Source organism: Hyposmocoma kahamanoa, unplaced genomic scaffold, assembly GCF_003589595.1.
Source record: "Hyposmocoma kahamanoa isolate Upper Pololo Valley unplaced genomic scaffold, ASM358959v1 78, whole genome shotgun sequence".
Classification (NCBI taxonomy): Eukaryota; Metazoa; Arthropoda; class Insecta; order Lepidoptera; family Cosmopterigidae; genus Hyposmocoma; species Hyposmocoma kahamanoa.
In genome coordinates, this window is record NW_020653945.1 from 21515287 (window position 1) to 21538279 (window position 22993).

General features: G+C 37.3%; 1 protein-coding gene across 1 annotated transcript in view; it reads right to left on the reverse strand.

The window, feature by feature from the left end:
- LOC113233021 (5-hydroxytryptamine receptor 2B-like) overlaps positions 1-17457 on the reverse strand; it is a 168357-nt gene extending 150900 nt beyond the window's left edge. The window contains exon 1 of the mRNA XM_026467957.1: positions 17257-17457. Within this exon, the coding sequence (XP_026323742.1) occupies positions 17257-17450 (194 nt within the window). The 5' untranslated portion in view covers positions 17451-17457. The remainder of the gene's footprint in view (positions 1-17256) is intronic.
- Positions 17458-22993: the final 5536 nt, after the last annotated feature.

Consider the following 22993-nt stretch of genomic DNA (forward strand, 5'->3'; position numbering starts at 1 on the left):
CTAAACTCTTGGCTAGATTCCAAGCGTTCAGATATCGGAATAGTAGTTAGTGATTCGCATTCAGTCACTGCCAATACAGATTCTATGGAACAGGAATTTGTAAGAGCGTTTAATTTGAACATTTGAACTTGGTACAGTTAGAATTAACTTTAAATAAGCAAAAGGAAAGCATTTAAAAGCTAATGGTGAAAGTGATCACACCGACTCCAGCGGAATAAGACGTGATAATAATTTGTGTTTTTTATTTTTATGGGATCCGTAAATGTGTTTTAACAAAAAACTAACTTTTCCTGGGCACGACCCGCAACACCTACGTAACGAGAAAACCCTTTCCAGCAGTTACATTAGCGACAACCTACTCTTTTTACCCTGTTAATGAATAATTACATTAAGGAAGGATGGCTGACCCAATAATTATAAAATCAACGAATAGCCGTTCTTGGACTTTGATGGTATAATTTTACGTTTTAGTTCATGCCTAGTTATCAATATGTTTTCGTATATTTTTAAAAGTCTGGAATAAACAAATTGTAAAACAATGTATTGTACGATGAATGCAAGAACACAACGCAATTAATACAGTTCGACCATAGACTAAGTAACGTTCTTGTATGTACGTTTAATTTCAAACATAACTGAATGTTTACCTACCCAAAGTATTCAGTTTGCATTGCATTGCATTTTGTCACGCATTTATAATAGGAACATTATATATAATATATATATATATAGAAAACTATGTTTATGATTGAGTCTTTTGATAAGTATAGTAAAATTATACGTGTTTTTTTCACATTTGGTGGGTTCGATTCCCGGTTCAGAAAGGCGATTGTTTAAAAATCTTTGAATACAGTTCGAATTGTTTTTAAAATCAAAATAAATACTTCCTTCAATAAAATTGTCTATCTACAGTATTTAAGGTAACTTTCCCTCCGTGTGGCATAGCCGTGGGACAACCCTGTATATCTAGCACAAAGAAATATAACTGGTAAATCTACAGTAAAATCCAACTTTAGCATAGCAAGTACCGTGAGATGTCACGGAGTCTCGGTGCGTTGAAATGTCACGGTCTCTGAAATTGTCACAGTCCATCCACGTTTACGTAGTAAGTACCAGTGACAAGTCATGGTTAGAGATGGGTCATGGATAAATATCATTGGGATAAATACTCAGTAGAAAAATAAATGTGGATAAATATCCATATTTATCCATTTTTACTCGATATTTATCCAAACACGTGGATAAATATTGTTAATAGTGGTTTATTATTTATATTTAGTAAAGAAAGTATATTTTTAAGCTTAATTGTGGACATTGATACAATTTAGTAGCATATACGTGTAATATATTGGTTGTTGTACCTTTTTTCTATAAGTACCGTAGTAGTAGTAGTACCGTAAATCCCTGTATTTTTGAGTGAACCTTATTATTATTTAAATGCGTAGTTTATTAAAAAAAATTGTTTGTATGGAATTGTTTTCCAAGTTACTAAGTTGGTCCGTTTTTGTTCATTTGTTCAGCTTCGTATATAGAATAAGGACGCTCCCTCACCGAGAACATTCGCCGGTAATGTAACATTCAAGATTCGATTAGGCTGTGATTCCACCAGAGATGTACGAATGCGACTGCCTTTGAGAGCCCGCGAGAGCCAGGAGTGCCCGCGATGCCTTCGAGTGCCCGCGAGTGCCTTTGAGCGCCCACGAGTGCCTTTGAGTGCCCACGCGCGCCAGGAGTGCCTTCTAGTGCTCGCAAGTATGAGTGCTCGCGAAAGCCAGGAGTGCCCGCGAGTGCTTTTGAGTGCCTTTGAGTGTCTTTGAGTGCTCGCGAGTACCTTTAAGTGCGTTGAAGTGGCTTGAGTGCCTTTGAGTGTCTCGAGTGCCTTTTAGTGCCCGCGAGTACTTTTGAGTGACTTTTAGTGTCTTGAGTACACTTTAGTGTCTTTGAGTGCCTTTGAGTGTCTTCGAGACGTGTAATGTGTTTGGCGTGTAATGGAAGATATAACAACAAATAATCTATTTTCACTTGGTATAATAACTTTTGATATAATTTCTAAGGATATAATCACTCACTGTACTCGTATATAATCAACAAAATGCATAATTTGAATATGTATAATGAACCTTCAGTGTAACAAACATTAGATAAAGTGATTAAATGACATAATAAAGAAATGGTATAAGTACTACCAGTATAATGTATTAAATAATATAACACAATATTTCGTTTTACGAATAGTTGAAGCGCCCTACATTATATTGATAAGAATTTTTATTATTGCATTAAATATACAATCGCAAAATATAATTGTTTTTGTATAGCCTCAAGTGCTGTTTGTGTTATAAAACGTATTTATTAAAATTTTAAGCAGAATATTTAATTGCATATACTAATCTAACCTAAACCCACAGGAGGAGCTCGAACCAACTAGCAAATGCAAACAAATTCGATTCTGGCAGCTTCGTGGTATACTAACCTAACCTAAACCCACAGGAGGAGGTCGAATTATCCAGCAAATGCAAATAAATTCGGTTCTGGCAGCTTTGTTATATACTAACCTGACCTACACCCACAGGAGGAGGTCGAACCAACTAGCAAATGCAAACAAACTCAATTCTGGCAGCTTTGTCATATACTAACCTAACCTAAAGTCACAGGAGGAAGTTGAATCAACTAGCAAATGCAAACAAATTCGGTTCTGGCAGCTTTATCATATACTAACCTAACCTAAACCCAAGAGCAGGAGGTTTAACCAACTAGGAAATGTAAACAAATTCGGTTCATTCACCGTCGCACCTAAACACCACTGGAATTATATTAATTTTTTTTTCACATACGTGTGAAAAAAAATTACTGCACAGTCAACATTATACTAAGTGAATGTTATATCTGAAGTGTTTATATAAAATGAACATTACGCTATCGATATATCAGATTGAAAGTTGTTATATCAATCGTCTATTATATCCAGTGATCTTTATGTCATGCAATAATATGTCATTTGTTGTTATATATTACGAATCGCACCCGTCTTCGAATGCCTTATAGTGCCCGCGAGTGCCTTTGAGTGTCTTGAGTGCCTACGAGTGCGTTTGAGTGCCTTTGAGTGCCAGTGCCTGCCTTTGAGAGCCCGCGAGTGCCTTCCGCTCAAAGGTACTCCAAAGCACTTAAGGTAGTCAAAAGCACTCAAAGGCACTCGCGGGCACTCAAAGGTACTCAAGAGCACTCGTAGGCACTCAATAACACTCAAAAGCATTCACAGGCACTCGCTGGCATTCAAAAGCACTCGCGGGCACTCACAGGCACCTAACTTAAGTAAAGAATTGAAAACATTTCCACTATATATGGTGGAATCGCAGCCGTACAATCTGAACAGATTGTCACATTACAGGCGAATGCTCCCGGTGAACGAGGCTACCGAATGTTACGCAGCGAATGCTCGGCTCACCTCCCTCACCGCCTGTAATGCTCGCTTTTGAACGTTACATTACACGAACATGATCGCGCAGTTAGTGAGAGTGTGATGAGAAAACGTGAGTACTAAAATAGTATTGTTACTTAAAACAATGTCAAAATGAGAAGTAATCGTACGTAATTATTTAACAAAAAACGCATTCTAATGAGTTTTATTATAAAAAACACAAAAACAATTACCCATGTTTTAGGATAAATACTCAATAAAAACGGATATTTATCGGGTAAAAACCCATCTCTAGTCATGGTGTCTCGGTTCGTGGCTTTGTCCGCTACGAGCGCTGCAGTCGTTTCCGTTTAGCTATTGTTTTTTATGATAACAAGTGACGGAATGAACAAGTCGTGCACCTGGTGGTAAATGACACACTTGTCCGTAGCAGTTCCTATACCACTCAGAGCGTAAATTGCAAAGATCTGAGGGCGCACCACTGCGCCCGTCACCTTGAGACGTAAGGCAACAAGTCTCATGTGCCTGTAATTTCAATAATGCACTTACTCTTCAAAACCAAAATAATAGTAATGCTCACAATACTGTTTGGCGGCAGAAATAGGTAAGGTATTATACAGTTGTTACTTTAATACAATTTTTTTTTCACATCTACAGTTGAAATTCAAATTCAACTCTATACTTCTTCAGATTATAACATTATTATACGTCAAAGTCTTATATGTCTTCAATCGCTCTTGTCAGAACTGAAAATTGAAAATTACTTTTTTTAGTTTACTGACCGAAATACAGAAAAAATACTGATTTACTAATTACAAACTTCAGTATATTTAAGTGTAAACAAAATACATAATAGAGCAAAAATCTTAAAAAGTAACTTAATTACATATAGACAGGCACAAAAACTAATAACAATTAAGCTATTTACAAAATAAAATTTACATCTTCAGTTTTCAAAAAATGTTTCTCAACGTATGATTTATAGTGTTTGTTGTTTTGATAATTACATAATAAATTCCTCACTCATTTTGTCATTAATGCAGGTAACAAATATTTCCAATTTCTTTTTCCGTAATAGTTACTGAATTCAGTCAGCATGAATTATTTTTCTTAATGTAGTTTGACGAGAGTACGGGGTAATTTTTGTGAAGCTATGATACTCATCTATTAATAGAGCAGTGTCTAGTTTGTACTAAAACTGTTAAGTTCCTCGTAACGAGACCGGAATCGCTTTTTATAAAAAAAGGCCGTTATTGCGTATAACTAGTTTCAGAAACCACTATCGATACTTGGAAATTGCTATCGATTCAATATTCGCTAAACCGAGTATGACACACAGCTACAATGTTATAAATAACCTGAAAGAAAAATTACGACACGCTATGTGTTCATTTATTTCTACGTAATCATCAGTAGTTGTAGAGCGCTTTGTGAAAGAGTTCCTTAACCTTGACTATTTCTGCCGCTGTCATTAGTAAGCACCACTGCGTTTCGGTTTTGAAGCGTAAGGGTGCTGGTGAAATTAGGCACATAGGACTTTTCAACTTATGCCTGAGGATGACGGGTGCAGTGCCAGCGACTCTCAGATTTTTGAGATTTAAAGCTCTAAGTGGCACTGCAACTGTTTCTTTTTTTTTATAATATCAAGTGGCGGGACGAACAAGTCGTGTGGCTGATGATAAGCTCTGTTCATAACAGTTGCAGTGCAAATCAGAGCTTTAAATCGCAAAGATGTGACGGGCATTGTCACTGCGCCCGTCACCCTGAAATATAAGTTGACAAGTCCCATGTGCCTGTGATTTCACCAGCACCCTTACCCTTCAAAACTGGAACACAGTAATGCTGACATTGCTGCTTGGCGGCAGAAATAGGTAAGGTGGCAGTACTTTCCTGGACAAACTCTTTCACAAGGAGCTCTACCGCTACTCAAATGTTATGGACAGGCGTGTCGCTTACCATCAGGTGCACAACTTGTTCGTCCCGCCACTTAGTATCATAAAAAAAATCGCAGCCCACATAAGACTACAAAATAAAATTAATGGGTTTAAATATAAAAAAGAAATAAAATGCTAAATTATCACAGTAATTTATCATCAAAATAATATCAGCTCTTAATAAAGCTCAGCATCTTGAAATTTGAAGATTAAATTTATCATCTCAGTCATTTTAGTCAGAGGTCCCGGGTTCGATTTCCGGGCCGGAAGAAATATTTGTATGGCCTACATTTATTTCTTTCGTGAGTTTGTGACACCTACGACATGCCTGCGACACAGAGTTTCCCTGTAACGGGGTTATGAGTGTTTGCGTTCTTTATTATCATTATGACCGCGAATTGTGTTGGAGTGCACGAACGGAGCCAACCCACAATGACGTACGAACCACATTCCTATTGCATCTAGCGCACCCTAAGCAATAATCGGCGAATATTACTGTACACTGAAATGTAATTTTTTACTCCTTAAAATTTGCAATTTTATATCATTTGACTGCGAACCCTGTGCCAAAGAAACAGACTTTTGCCATTTCATCCACTTTTTCAAAAAATTGCAGGAGAGGACAAAAATACCTTCCTTATTTGCTACATGAAAAGAGAGCTTTTGAAATTTATCAATCAATCACAGTGGAGGTGTGCAGTTTCAACAGGTGCGCTGAATGTGTGTGTGTAATGCACTTAATTTTTCTGCACATTATAAACTGAAAAAATGGTTTTGCAAAGTAGTGGATATTTAAGGTACTAATAGTAGGATGATGGTATCATTTCTTATGTCAATAAAACTACTTCTCCTTTAGCAAATAAAATGAGATGCAAATAAAAATGAAGATCCATTATCATCAAATGTGGTATACGCCTTGGATCAATATTCAAATTCATATTTATAATTTCAGTTGTCACAATAATAATCGTGATAACAGTATCTACAATTTTCCCTATAGCAAATTAAAAAAAATAATAAACGTTCTTCAAAATCTTTTCCTTAACTGCAAAAGTTTAAAATTAAAAGATACATATATTTTATGCTAAATAGGTGGCAGAATAAACTCTGGCGCAGCTCCAAGAGGAGTTATCTATGTTGTCCAGCATCAATCACTACGTCGCGCCGCCTGGACTATACAGTTGGATTTTCCATTAGCCGCACCGCAGGAAAAATGAGAGAGTGGGTTATATACGACCAATGTCTGATGATTTCATTTAAAAGAAATACAAATTATGCGACTATTCAAGGTGCATGCATTCAGTACCTTACATGTATGTACAGTAGCTAAAAAACCCCAAGTCGGAGGATGCAACGCTAATTGAAAGAAGATATCCGTAATATTAACCTTAGAACTATCTCCAAACTCATGGTACCACGATTTCTTCTTTTATGGGGAACTGTATACGTTTTTACAATAACAATCCAGAGCATATATTAAGATTACCATTTCCTAAATTTAAAACTTACATTAAAAGTATTACAAAATTGTAGATTACGTGTTAGATAAAGATGTTTGGAAAGACTACGTGAATCTAGATTCCACACAAATATGATTGATTAAGTTTATTTGGAACGAGCAATCCCTAGAGTTTCTTGCTCGTTCTTCTCAGGGAGGTCAGCGTAGCGAACGGACAGTAGTTTAAAAAGTAGGTTAAAAATGATGATTTGAAGTGTAAAAATTTTACCTGTGGAATAAATGATTAGTATTTGTCTTTGACTTTATACTTTGATTTACAGGTCAAAATTAAATCTTAAGTATGGATGTAAGTTGGAATTTTTTTTTTATACATGACAGGCAAATGACTCCACTCCACCTGATGTTAAAAGGATATGAAAGAATGCCATTCATGACTTTTATTTCTACCATAACAGTTAAAAATTAAACTTAGGTCTCCTAAATCGCTTGATGCTGACATCGATATCATATTTTTTGTCGGTCAACACTTGTGCTCAGACAAAATCGAGTAACAATGTAAGCAACATGATTGACAGTGCATTTTTGTCGATCGACACTGGAATTTAAATTAGGCGTAAGTGCTACAAATTTGTTCAATTTCAACCTTGATATTTGTCGATCACAGGCGACGGATCTTATTGATCGTCAATAATCGAGCAGATATGTAGGCACATCTACTTCCTATGTTGTTAAAAAATAACAAATCAATCAATTTTCATGAGTCGAAATTATTATTACTCTGCAATTCATCAATGCGGTACATTTTGTGCCTGCCATAAATCTACTAAATACTTCTATTATAGATTTAATAGCTTCAGTATTTATTTCAGTTGTTATTTTGCGGAAGTCTATGTTAATAAACATGGAAGTAAATTAAATTGCAAACGAGGCATCCTTTTTGCATGTACACATTACAAAAGCAATCCTGTTTAGTGCGCGAATCCTTTTTAACTGAGTTCAAAAAAAGATGAGATTGTCAATTTTCTTTTTGTGTTTATGTTACTTATCGTTACTCAATTCGTCATTTGTAAACCAATTTGATGATGACTGATGATTTTTTTTAATGAAAAGGGTACAGTAGAGGTCTCACAAATTCAAAGAAAATATTCCACCTAAGGTGGCAAATTAAGGGATGAACCTGGTTAATTGAATTTCACCCAGTTTCCGTTTACCGATTTCAATAAAACTTGACAAATAGATGTAATTCCTCAAACCTTTGCGGTGGGTTTTGTATAAAAAAGTTATAATATTTTTATATTCGATTTTATTATTTACATTAAATAGGTGCTTCACAATAATAAATGATGCCAAGTAGTCTGCCGCCATTAGTTGAAAGGGCGCATGTGGCAAAAACTCAAAACCGAGAAAATAATGATTAAAAAAATTAAATTGAAAAATATCTACTTTTCTCTTGCGGTAACTTCATATCTTATCCACCTAGGAAAAAATAAAAATTCTGACAGATCGGCCTTCCTTTATCACGCCAGTACACATAACAAAATTTTTGAAAAATGTCACACGCGCCCTTTCTACTAACGGCCGCAGTATTTATAGGTCATTGTACAGCGGCCTCAGTGTATATACCTTTAAAAATATTGCCTTGGAGGCTCTGAATAATGTGTTGTATTCTGTTGGAAGCTAGATATTAATTTGCAATCCAGTTTAAAAGCAATGGAGGTCTATTTGGAGAGAGCTTGTACAATTTCCGGAGATAAATTCTCCTGATATTTTTGCAACTTAATTTAAATATAACTAATGATGAAGGCATTCTGTGTGTAGCCGGGGCGTCCGTCTCGTGCGCTGCTAGCGCGTCTTAGTAGCGGCCTAAACGAGTAGCCCTTTAAGTCGGAAACTATGTCCGGACATGGTCGCAGTGTCCTGCGACCGATATCTCCGGCACTAGCCCGGAGAGCTAGTAGAGGATGAGCTAGATATCCTCCGGTCCCTCCAGCTGCTTAGGTTATTGGGAACTGGAGAGACGTCGTTTTTCGGCATCGGGAAGTGAGCGTGCCTTACAGCCCCGCCACCAGTGAGGAGATTTGGTAGTGGACTTTAGAGTCGACGGCTTAGCGATGGCAACCATTATTTGTGCAATGCGCAAAGGGAAGTTAGCGTGCCTACAGCTCCGGTATCTATCTGGAAAATAGGTACTGTACGTGCACCCGGGGCGGCTCAACCGAGGCACTAGCCTTTTGAAAAATGGATGAAGTCAGTGACAACAGTCTGTAACAACACTCTGTGACAACCCTGTACACTGACTGGTCTAAGGTCAGAAACTGAACTTAGAAGGTTCCTGTATAGTGCCCTTCTCGTACACCCTAAGGATCGGTAACTATAATCAAAAGTAACGTAGAAATATTAAATAAAATATTATATAAATATATAAATATTGTTTGTCAAGCGCCTATGAATAATTTATGAGCAAAATTGTTATGCGAATACTGTATAATAATATTGTAGGAAAATAGATAAAATTGCATCTTTGTAGATTTCGATTTTGTATTAATAATAGTGTGGCGTCGCTGTAGAGCATTCTCCGTAGCAACGCCACCATAAATGTTTCTTTTTCTTTTAAATGAATAGTAGTACATTCACAAAAATTGTACATCATGTACGTGAGCCGTATAATGTCATTATTAAAAAAAATTGGGTGGTGTGGTCACGGAGCATGACGTCTAATTTGGGAAATGAACTTTTCTACATTGGGTCAGGTCTGATCGTTCATGGATGTACTCTGGTACTCATACTACAGAGAATTCCTTCCTTTGAGAGCAGGTAATTGGTGTGGTTATGTGGCATATTGTTACTATTCTTATTTTATTTTTTATTTGTTTAATGACGGTGCGCCTGGTACTAAAGCGACACACCTGTCCATAACGGATGCAGTGCCGTTCAGAACTTCAAGGTGAGTCGCCGGGGAAGAAGGTTTTGACATTTACTGTTAAGAACACACAAAAAATTAACAAACACACATACACACTGCAGCACTGTAGTGTATGCGGATTGTCTATGATTTGTCTCGAGCGCACATGTCACATGATATGACCGTAGAGGGAGCAGTCTGTATATGACCGTCAGTCAGCCCGGAGGCACGTGATGGTGCGTAGGCGAGTCCAATACCTATGCACTGTTACTTCTAGGAAATGATACTACACACACATACAGTATATTCGAAATGCAATTAAAAACTTGAAAGATCTGATTCTAGATTACCTTGGTCACAAAATCAAAATTACCATAATGCAGCACAATAAAAAATAACAACACAAATTGATAATAATAACAAATATATAAAAGAGACGGCTACTGAGAGCTGTGGATTGGCATACGCCAATGATTAAGAACATACAACAAATTAACAAACACGCATACAAGCAACACATTTGAAACGCAGTTAAAAACTTGAAATATACATCCCATATTTAATTATATTTCTAGTTTTTCGTCCTGGTTGAATCAGTTCGGGGAATTTTTTAATTGGTAGATTAGAATTTAACTTTTAACGAAGCCCAACGTTATACAACTGAAGTAAACTCAATTCAAAGCCAAAAATAATTGGTTGAATGGCAACGTAACGTAATGTCCTGCACAAAAGTGAAAACAACATATCTCTCAATAAATGGGACATACTTCGTGTGTCTACAGGTAAAATGTTTGACAATAGTCCAAGCATGGTGCATAAAATTGAAATCACACGCACCAGTGCAGTCATACAGGGTGTTTTTTTGTAAAACACTAACAACCTCGCAGAAATTTACTTACTTCATAAATATCAAGTTTTGTTCCATAACTTTACATACGCGCCGTTAGGACAATTTACAATGTGGGCCCAGAGTGTCTTTGAGAAAAAGAGATTAACATTCTACACTAGCGTTTAAGAAAATGTAATTTATGTTAAGAAGAATTTTTTTTATGACAAACTATGCAAGGACGCTTGTAAGTTTAAGACGCATAGAAGTGTCATATAATCAACAGAAACTTAGAAGTATATTTTTGGTAAATTTATGTTTTGTCATGAAATAGAAGTTGTAGTTTACGATTATTTTTTTTCAGTAATATAGTAGTCCTTGTAGGGTTGTTAGTAAAGGGTTTTTCAACAAGGCCTTTGTTTATAAAATCAAAATAAAACAATAAATTTAGATGACAATGATACAAATATTTATTGTATTAAAAAAAGTAAGGTTTGGCGATTATGAATGAAAAATGATGGCTGATAAATGTCCACCACGACCATAGTTACAGATGTCGATTCTTTCATTAAAGTTTTTAATCACTTTTTGACAAAATGGTGGGTCTATTTCGTTAATCACTTCACGAATTTTGAGTTTTAAGGCTGCAATCGATTCGATTGGCTCCGTATAGACTCTGTCTTTAACATAACCCTTAAAAAAATAATCCAACGGTGTTAAATCACATGATCCAGTTTGGCCACTTAACGGCTGAATTTCGTGAAATTATGCGATCGGGAAATTTGGTTTGCAATTAATTCATTGTTTCGGTGGCTGTGTGACGCGTGGCACCGTCTTGTTGAAACCACATGTTAGTGATATCCATATCATGTGAGTAAGTAAGAGATAGTGTAAAATCTTCCTCACAAATAAGACGACAATTTTCGTCAGAACGTAATAATTTACACCTCCATTCGTTCCACACTACATCAGCCTTCTTCTTACCGCGTCATGACTTTTGATTTTCTTTCGGTTAGTGAGTGTGATGTGTAAGGAAATATTGAGTGACAATGGTAGTCTAGCAAGAAACAGAAAGGAGGGTAATCGTTGACCGTGAAATAGGGTGGACTGTCAACTACCCATCGCTATTCGATCCGTAACCATGAATCGTCAAAGTGCTCGAAATATCGGAGCAGTAACAAAAAGTCATATTCATTCAGTTAATAACCACGAAAGTCTTCAAATTTTTAAATATTCCAGCTGAGCACAATGCCTTGCCTTATAAAGAAGTAATACTTCAACCCTATTGTCAGAGGTGTTGGCGGTTAAATTACAGATGCCATCAAACACACTGAGATATTGTGAATAGCTATCAATTTTCTGATTTGTTCCGTATCTTTTTCTTCCTAGAATATAAATATATTATAGGGTTATCCTATTGATACCTTTAAACCGCCCCAACTTCATCTTAATCACCCCATTAGACGTCCTGAGATGAGTTTTTTGTAAGACGACGATTTAAGCCACGCTTACACTTTTTTCTTTTTCTTATTATGTGAAGAAGGAGGCAAACGAGCAGACGACCCACTTGATGGGAGGTGGTCATCATCGCCCATGGACATTTGCATCATCAGATTAATCGCCTATGCGTTACCAGCCCTTGAGAGCCCTTGAATGTTCACTGATCCCACGGCGTCGACTCAACCGGCGAAAGGGAAACCCGGGGGGGTTTTAGTGGAGTAGGCCCTCCAGTCTGGAGGGAGAGTCCCCATATAACCCCTGAGTCTCCCTGGGCTCAGAGGTAACAATAAAGATTTCCCCCCGTCAAAAAAAAAAGAAAAAAGGCATCTAAGATGTGGGGATGGACTTTACACTTTGGCACGAGGTGCGATGGTAGAGACACCTGTGGCACCAGTTCGAAAAGTTCCTCAGAGCAATCCCCATTACAAAGACGGTGGAACTCTCCGTAGCTGTAGGCTAAGGGACTTCATACCGTCTGCGAGTTGGGGATCATCGACAATACGAACAGCCTTCCGAGTGTATGGAAATCATAGGTACACGAAAGGCCTCTCAATTAAAGTCAAAGTCGAATAATTTAACAGTAGAGCAAATTACACTTGAAATCATCTTGAAAAGGAAACATGAAAAATGAGCAAGGAACTATTACTAGGAGTTGCTCTTTTTAAATATACATTTGTGCACATTTATCATTTACAATATTTATTTCAAACATCATTGCTCGAGACTACCTACAAGAGCTAAACTGCCAACGGGTTTCAGTCATCCGACTACGCAGAAGCAGTGTAATAAATTTCAGTATAAAGTATTTGTTACAAAATTTTGTAAAACATATTTCGAGCCTCGTGAATGGCAAATTGTAAATATCACCGGAATCCTAGTATAGACACGTAAACATTGCCGCTTAAATGAACTTGTAACTTAGAACAAAAAGACTTAATAAATACATCTGATCGAAAAGCGAGATCTGCGTCATTTGTGATACCTGTAAAGGTATCGGCTGCGGTGAGACGGTTATTCAAAAATCTCTCAATAGATGTCACTAGCGACTCGATAGCAAAAACACATAGGAGAATCGGTATCTGGACCAAGTGGTTAGAGCAATGCTACGATGCGGTATGGACGTGGGTTGAAGAAACCCACCGATCTACTACATCAAACTTATTAACATTAAAAAAATTATTCGTAATAATAATAAACAACACTTCCATAAATTTCAGAAAGTAAAAGTTTATTATATCGAACAAAATTTGGACTATCCGAGAACGCGTTCTAACAAAAACATTTAATTATTGGGCCCCCAGCAATATAACCCTAATAAGTAAATTTCACAAATTATTCTTAGAACACAAATTAACAGAGATACACACAAATTTTCAGTTCCAGAGTCGACGTCTACAGCGAAAATTTATTGAACTAAGTATAAACCTGAAAATTAATTTAAACTATCGTAGACCTAAATTACTGTGGGCGTCTGTACAATCGCTAAATTTGTCACAAAATAAATTGGATTTCGGCAATTTGGAAATTTGTGCCCCAAGAATGTTTGATAAAAGGAGCAATCAAATATAGTTATCCGTCTTGTTTGTGTCGTGTTGATGGATATTTTATTAACCCCGTACTTTTCTTTGATTATGTAAGGAAAGTGTCTAATATACATGACGTAATTTTTGATATTTGGTTAGACACCATTTTTAAGTCTACTGGTGTAGTCTTTATTTGATGTGACATATTTAATTTTCTTTAGGCAAGAGAAAGATGGGCCAAAGTAGTCACCGATAGTCTGAATATGTCGGACGAAACGCACTGGGTGCGTATGGCGCCGGATCGTGAAAGTTGGCGCAATAAATAAGAGGCCTATACCCAGCATTGCACTGATTTAGACCGAACATGATGATGATGTAGAAAAATATACAATCAGTGGATAAAACTTCGATTAGAACAAACAGACTAGGATAAATGACAATAATGGTAATGCAATTGTTTACGCTAAAGGCGCTGGATGAGGAAGTCAAGGTTTCTTGATGAAATACGACACCTTGACGATTCATTAGTCTTGGACTTTCTTCATTAATTATAAACTTAAAACTTCCCATTTTTAAAATATTATTTTTAAAATGACCATGGAAAATATAACGTTTCATTTTTTTTTCTTAAAAGTTAGCTAGTTGCGAAAACTGCTCGGACTTTTTGCCAACCTATTGCATTATGTATATGAATAATATATAAAAAATATTCCTGCTTTTATCGTAAAACTGTGCAAAGATAACCCAAAAATATGAATATTTTTATTGTAGACAATATCTAGAAAAAGTTTTCAGAGTAGTTTGTCCTACTGAATTTGCATAATAAGCATGGATCGGAATATGTAGTTTTATTACCTAAACTTCGAGGAAAATGGACAGAAAATGGAGACTGCCTTACGACAATATTTTTTAGGTCCTGGACCTGTTCGGGATACGGAACATCACTTAAATACATTAAAAATTGAAGTAATTGGGGACAGGCAGGTACATTATATTTATCTTAACTTTGCGACACAGTGGGTCGGATCAGCGATATTGCGGACATTGGATTTTTTTCACGATACCCCTCTAAAAAAATGTCAATCAAGAGTTCCTATTGCCCTAATTAAATATTGTCATTTCACATTTCGCCATTAATCTAATAGTTTAGTAGGAAACAAATAAAACGTGTATTTTTTGTATAGGCCCATACCTTTAGTGCCCCATCGTTACAAAGTCTTAGTCGATCCAGCCTTGGAATCACTACAGACGTATTATTAGACCTATCTTCAGCCTATTCACTACTTATACGTATCAGAGAATGTTCAAAAATTTAAAATTAAAATTGCACGGTAATTATAGATACAGTTAACTTATTTAATATGTTAAAGGTTAAAGACTATCCATGCAAAGTTACTTTATTTAAGTTCTTAGGTTTTCGCGATTGTTACACATAGGTCAACATTACATGTTGACCGTGTCAACCGTGACCATGGGACCTGTAAAGGGCTCGAAACGTCGGTTTGTTTGAAAAAACAAATATACGCGATTTAAATCCGGAAAAATAGTTTCATTTCCTACTTTATTTAACTTAAAATTTTAAATTTTGAGCTGCTAGTGGTATTAACTGGGGACTAGTTGTTATTCGATTTCTGTACAGATAAGAACCATGCTTATATCGTTTGGTTAAATGAGTACCTACGTTTAAATTAGTTTTCATAAGGTGACTCTGTCCATGAAAACAAGTAAGCAAGTTTGTATAAGGAACCCAAATTTAGTTCACAATAACAATGTTCAAGTTTCATCCAATTTAATTAAATGTGTTTATTTGGAAAAAGACACAGTATTACAATTTATCAACAGTAGAGCTCTTTGTGAAAGAGTTCGTCCAGTGAAGTACTGCCACCTTACCTATTTTTGCCGCCAAGCAGTAATGTTAGCATTACTACGTTCCGGTTTAGAAGGGTAAGGGGTGCTGGTGAAATTACAGGCACATAGGACTTGTCGACTTATGTCTCAGGGAGACGGGCGCAGTGGCTGTGCTCTCAGGTCTTTGCGATTTAAAGCTCTGAGTGGCACTGCAACTGATACGGACAGGCGTGTAGCTTACCATCAGGCGCAGGACTTGCTCGTCCTATCACTTGATATTATAAAAAATAAATAAAAAATATACGTCAGACGTGAACTTACACTACCTACTTCCGTGGCTGAACGGTTACCCTGCTGGACTGCCACGCAAGAGGTCCCGGATTCGATTCCCGTGCCGGGAGAAATATTTGTATGGCCTATTTCTATTTATCTCGTGAGTTTGGGAGTAATTTGTGGTTGTCTATGTGTGTGTCCGTGGCACCCACGATACAGGGTTTCCTTAGTGCGGGGTTATGAGTGTGTGCACATTATTACCTCACATTAATTAGCAGAGTATTGAAAAAATAAAATCTCAAAAAATACCTACAAACCATATTCGTGTTGCAAAAGCGAGCGATTCGTTCTATGTACCGTGTAGGTTCTAGTGTTTCTCTCACAGAAAAGTTTAAGGAGAGCCGTGGCAACACAGTACATAATAATTTCATTAAGAAAGAAGATTTCCATAATTATTAACCTTGGAACTAAGTCCGAACTCGTGGTACCACGATTTCGTTTAAATAAGGTAAACAACTCTTTTATGGGGAACTATACACGTTTTTACAATTAAGATTCCGGGGCATATATTAAGATTATCATCACTTAAGTTTAATATTTACATTAAAAGTATTTTAATTAAAAAGTCACAGTACTACATTGAATACTACGTGTCAGATAAAGATATATGGAAAGACGACATGAGTCTAGATTCAACACAAATATGATTCAAATAGTATTCCATAGTATTAGCTGAAAATTGACGTTTTCAAGCGTAAAATTGTACCTAATGTATATGTGAACTTGTCTTCGAAAAAACCCCACATCTGAAATAATAATAAATTATTTAATTGTGTCTATAAACAGTATAAGTAAAAATAATTGCTTTATATGAAATCGTAATACAATCTGATTGTGGAGACCGGTTCCTGAAGTAGGGAATCCTGTATACGTACCTCAGGTAATTAGTTCTCCTACTCCAGGTGTACTAAATTCTTAGGATTGTGGAAGTGTGCATGCATGTGTGAGCGTATGTGTTAGTATCGCAATAACATCAGCTGCTAAATATACAATTTCGAATAAAGATTTTTACGAGTATTATTACAATGTAGACATGTTATAGTTAGAAGGTTTTTGGTGTCTTACCTTGGTGTTCGATACTGTACCTATATATCTCTTTGTTATAAAGGCCTTATCTTAGGCCTTGAAATGATCTGAGCTCTCTAGGATTTTTTTATTTTTTATTATACCAAGTGAAGAAACGAATAAGTGGTGCACTCGGTACTACGCGCTTCTCCATAGTAGAGGCGGTGCCACTCGGAGCTTAAAATTACAAAGATCAGAGAGGCACCGCTACTGCTCCCGTCACTCAGAGATAATAGATAAGTTGACAATCCCATGTGTGATTTCACCAGCAAACATAGCTTACAAAATAGGAAAGCAATAATGCTCACATTAGTGCTTGGTAAGGTAAATTGTTGATTGGTGGAATGGATTCCTTTTCAGCACCCCGAAGGCCACGGGAAAGTTCAGCTGGTTAAAAGTCAAACACTACTAAAAAATGCATAATAACTTAATAAGAATGCAAAAATACCTTCTTTGTATTCCACCAGGAACCGGAGTAGATGCTAACAAGGCCTGTCTTTTCAGCAGTTGCACAGTCAACGCGAAGGATACCACCATCATCAGCATTGGGATGTAGAACGCAACCAAAGACCCGAATATCCAGAAGAAACGGTTGTTTATTACGCAGAGGTCGGGAGTTGGCATAATGTTCGTTTTGTTCATTAGACCTGCAAAATAAGACATAATTTAATGGGGAAGAAGATAAAAAAGAAGAAGGGAGGAGAGGTAGTCTAACTTGTGATAATCAAAACAAACTTGTGTATACCGACCTACAAGATAATCTACGTAAACATCTAAATTTGAACTTTTTCCTGGATCTAAATCCGGACCTGCAAAGAGCTCGAAACATTGGTTTGTTAGAAAAAATACTATACCAATACCAATATAAATACTATAAGTATTATTCCAAAAACACGCTGTTGAAAATGGAAATGTGAAAAATGGTGTACATGTACTGGATACATATCATCATCACCAACCCCTTAATACTTCCCATTGCTGGACACAGCTTTTCTCCTAACCGATGGTTTAGGCCATAATCTTTCACTTCGGTTCAATGAGGGTTAGGGACTTCACACGTTTTCCAAGGGTTGTGAACCTTCTTCGAAGTGAAGGTAAGACACGATGTATTCCTTTACCTAAAAGGTCATGGTAAATTTAAAACTCAATTTCTCACATAAATTCCGAAAACTCAGTGATGCGAGCCCTTATTCGAACCCGTTGTCTTTGCTTAAGAGGATGTAGGTCAAACCATTAGACTACCACGGTGTTGGATTGGATAAATATACCTGGATATAATCATAGGCAACGGTAACCGTGGTTACACACGACGACTTTTAGCAGCGATACAAACTCGATGCAAACGCGACGCTGAAGTGATGCAGTTCGTAATCGTCTACCTTTATACACAACCGCGATGCAAGGGCGATGCAAAAGCGATGGAAACGCGATACAAACGCGATGCAGATTTTAAATTAATTAACTAATTTAAATTTAATTTTTTACACTTTTAAATTTACAATTTACAAAACAATGTGCATATACTTACACAAATTTTTCATACATAATGATTCAACATAAGCCACTGTATCGATGCAGTCGCGCGTTTCAGGAACGCGCGTTTGAATCGCTGCTAAAAGCCGCCGTGTGTAACCACTCTAAGATGCGATGAAGCAGAAATATGAAAATCATCATTATAACATTTAACTTAATTAATTTAACAACGGTGAGGAGATCAATGGACCGCATTATAACTCGTAATTAGGATCCAATGAATTATCAGACAAACTTTGGTGCGGTATTAACAACAGCATTAGTTATTTAACCTTAAATATTTTCTCCACTTTCATCATATTGATGTATTAATATTACATTATTATTAACGCACACACTCATAGTCCTGAACTAGGGAAACCCTGTATCGCGGGTGCCATGGACATACATAGACAACCACAAATTACACCCAAACCCACGAGAGAAATAAATGTAGACCGTAGAAATATTTCTCTCGGCCTGGCAGACCAGTATGGTTCAGTCACAGAGGCAGTTAATGGAATACGAAGGACACGTCGTTTGTTTTTGATGGCGACCTCGAAATAATGTATTTTCTCCCATGCTAAAACAGAAATCCTAACGCTAATCTTCGACAAGCAGTAAAAGCAAAACTAATCAAAAGTTATGCTTGACAGTTTCTTGATCGCAGGAAAGCTACAACCTTGTACACAAAGGTGACTCTAGAACCAAGTGTGGAGTCCTGTCAAGTGTTTTTTTTTGTGTACGATATTTTTATTAATAATTATAACAAACTAGAGGAGTAATTTCACAAATCATATCATCATGATATTCAACAAAAGTCAATCTTATAGCAGTAGCATCTAAAACAACGACTTCCTTAGATGGAGGTGTCTTCACGAGATGCGTATAGTTTGTAACGAAAAAACGTTACATACTTTTTTTTTACGTAATCGGTTAGACGAGCGCTAACGGCACACGCGTGGATTCTCTGCGGCTCGCATATAAAAGGAGTTGCGACGGCGTCCGCGCCACATTTCTCACGAGCCGGCATCGCCTACGCGCGCTCCTAAATAATTAAATTGCAAATATAAATCCGCATTTCGGCAACTACGACAATTGCTTTTGATATTAACAACTTGTGAGTATAAGAAGTTCCCGTATTCGGGTGAGTATTCCAATACCACACCACTTATTTTCGTAATTCGCTATTTTTGTAAAATGGCGGTCGCGGAATGTGCATTCGTTAATTACGCGGTTCCTGTACATCCATAGGTCGAACAAATACGTTCCCTTACGGCTGGCAGCAACAATCCAGCAGCCAGTTATTTAATTTTGATGAATCCGCGTAATTAACGAAGGCACATGCGATGCCACGCGGTTTTACGTGACTTGACCTTTTAAACTTTCCTTTTAGTCAACGTGTCATTTCACAATTCTATTTATTTCGTTTTATTTAGCTTTGTTCTTGCTTGTGGGTGCCTTCTGCCTACCCACAAGTACTTAACCTTTGTTATTTTTCATTTTAAATTCCGTCGTGATTTTCTCCCGGCAGCAGGATTAATACGTAAGCCTTCCCTCATTGGGTAAAGCATTCCTTAAGCTGCCGGGACGGAATCGAAACGGGCGCGTGCACAGCAGCGCAGTATACCCGCACTGTAACATGTTACAGGAACTCCGTTAGGGTTTAAAACCCTCGGCCACTACGTGGCCAACACCATCTACAAGCGACGCGCGTCGTGCCTGGCAGCCGCAGTTCCGGGTTCACTTCCCGTCGGAGCCCTTCTTCAACACCTTCCGTCTCCGACACGACAAGGCGCCGGCTATCTACATTCCAGCCGGCCTTTACCCAGGGGAGTGCATAACCCCGGGAGTGCTAACGATCCGTACCTTTAGGCCGGAGCCCACGTAATCATAAATTTTTATGTACCCTGGGATTTATTCATTTTTTAATTAAAACAGTTAACCGCCCTACCTTCTTTTATTTTCACCCTTATTAGGGAAAGGTAGGGAACCCAGGTTACATTGGCGCCCAACGTGGCGTTACAGGTACTCGGCACATCCATCAGTTATTTCTCTTATAAAGTATATTACATGGGCAGCGACTAACGTGGATCTGAAATATATTCATCCCCATATTTTTGTACATTAGTTTTGATTCTAGTGACCCTCCTTACCGACTATTAGGGTATACGAGAAGGGCACTGTAACCTGTGCGCGCACAGGAACCTTATAAGTTCAAGTTCTGACCCCAGATGGGCAGATAAACATGTCCGTCTCTGCAGCTCACCACAAACAGTAAGGCGCATCACTGGCGGAGGGCTTGATCCGGACGCCCGCTGTACCCTGGTCTTGCCGTCGAGCCCGTAGTCTCTCCGGAATACCCTATCTCTCGGGTTAGTAGATAGGGATAATGAATAGGTTCAGGTGAAGCAAAAGGAAATAAATTAATTGATGTTTGTCGAACCCAGTGAATGTTAAGTCGTGCAAAATCTTCTTCGTTTCTTTGGCCGAGTGTCGAACAATCAACAACCCCTGAAGATGCCTCGGAGAGAATCAAAATATGTACATGGTACATTTATACGGTAGTATTTCTGAATGTAGTTGCGCTTGTGTTATATATTTTATTATTTTATCGAAAATCAACTGCATGAAAAAATTTAACACAAGCGTAGCTATTCGCATGGTTTAACCTCCACTAGATTCGCTAAATAGCAAATTAATTTACTTCCATTTTTATTGTATTTAAAAATCTCAAGATTGTCCTAGGCAAATCAATTTCAGGGAGGAGTCGCAAGTGAGGAAGTTGGATAATTTGATTTAATTTTGAGTAATTAAGGAATATTGGTGAGTCATGCACAACGTCTTGCCGAACTTTTGATACATTGTTAGACATAAAAATCACGTTTCCGAGAGTATGCGACTTTTTTTAATTGAATGTTTCCAATCGGTTCCTTGATTACGTTTTTTGTGGCGTTAGCAAAGAAACTATTGCGTCTAGAACAATGATTCACGTGGTCGACATCGATCCCCAAGGATCCACTCCAGCCTACAAGAAGGACATGTGATGTTAATGGGGGTCCACGAGAGTGAATTCCATTTAGGCAGGTCGTGACTAACATTTTTGGTGTCCATAAAATCCACTTACACGTACCCCTATGTACTTCCATATAATAGATATATAAATCACTTATGAATTAAAGCATTTCACAAGAAACAATATATTTGGTTAGAAACAGTATAAAAGTTAACGTGTTTCTTTTCATAAGGTTTCTCAGTCTACAGTGAAACTTATCAAAGTGAGAAAAAATGTAATAAAGCGCTTTTCCACCGGCGATGCGGGGATTGAAATTTGTATGGCAAATTTCAATTCTCTTCTAGTGCATCTTGGGTGAAAATGGTCTGGATTGATGGACATAGGCGAGGCGAAAATTGAAATATTTCGCACCCCTTATGGAAGAATGGCATAAGTGGACTTACACATGTTTACATGTCACACATGAAACATGTTTATTGCTCCATTAGATACATAAAAATGTAACCTACATCTTCTCCAATTCTTCTAACTCTATCTACAATATTAGTCGATAGAGTTACAAGAATTGGAGAGGATGTGAGTTACATTATGTTCGCGCCCACCGCGTGCCGTGTACGAACACATCCATTCGCATAATTTCGCGATGAACTTGCGTTGCGTAGCGCTGGTTGTCCCACGCGCCTTTCATTATTTTGCAAATGTGTGCGTGAACACAAAGAAGCCGCTTTTGATTGGAGTTACCATACTTGTCATATTATAATATATGGTATTGATGTCACAAACGGAGACAGGGCTCCATCACTCGCCTAAGGTTACGCGATAAGTGCCTACCGCTGAGTTCGCCGACGTCAGCGCAAGCGCCCATACAAGTCTTTCATCTATGGGCATTCGGCTTCGCACGACTGCACACGGCGTGCAACGTTATTTTCATTTCTCTGACCGTGTGCTTAGGTTCCTTCTTTTTCGTAGTGAGCGCTTGGTATCATTAGTCAGATTATTATAGCGTAGGTATTTTGAATTTTGTATGAGAGAGAGGTATCTGTTACATAGTAATTATTAAGTAATCTGTGACGGAATTCTCATTTATTCTAAATTTGTTTTTAGTCTTAATTCTGGATATTAAGTCCAAAGACAAGTGAAATGGGCACTTGGAATTCTTAGCATCTCAAGTTTTAATTTCCGAGTGAAATGAGGCAATAAAACGTATAACAAATCTGCTGTTTCCCTTAGAAGCGAAGGTAATGGGTATAGTCTAGACTGTATACGAAGAAATGTGGGAGCAATAGGAAACTCCCCCTGCTAATTAATGCTATTACACTTAAGTAAAAAGTTGTGAGGAATAATAGAAATGTTCAATGTAAGTTTTTACTCTGTTATGTATTTAATTACTTTGTCTTAGCGAGATGACTAAATTTTGTTGTTGTTAAACGAGTTGTGTTACGGAATTTGAGATTACACTTACAAAAAAAAGATTAATATATTCATAATCGTATATTTTGGGTGTTTACACAATACAGATCTAAGTTTACTTATCCAATAAGCATTATTACTCTAACTCAGCGGTAGGCACTTATCGCGTAACCTTAAGCGAGTGATGGAGCCCTGTCTCCGTTTGTGACATCAATACCATATATTATAATATGACAAGTATGGTAAC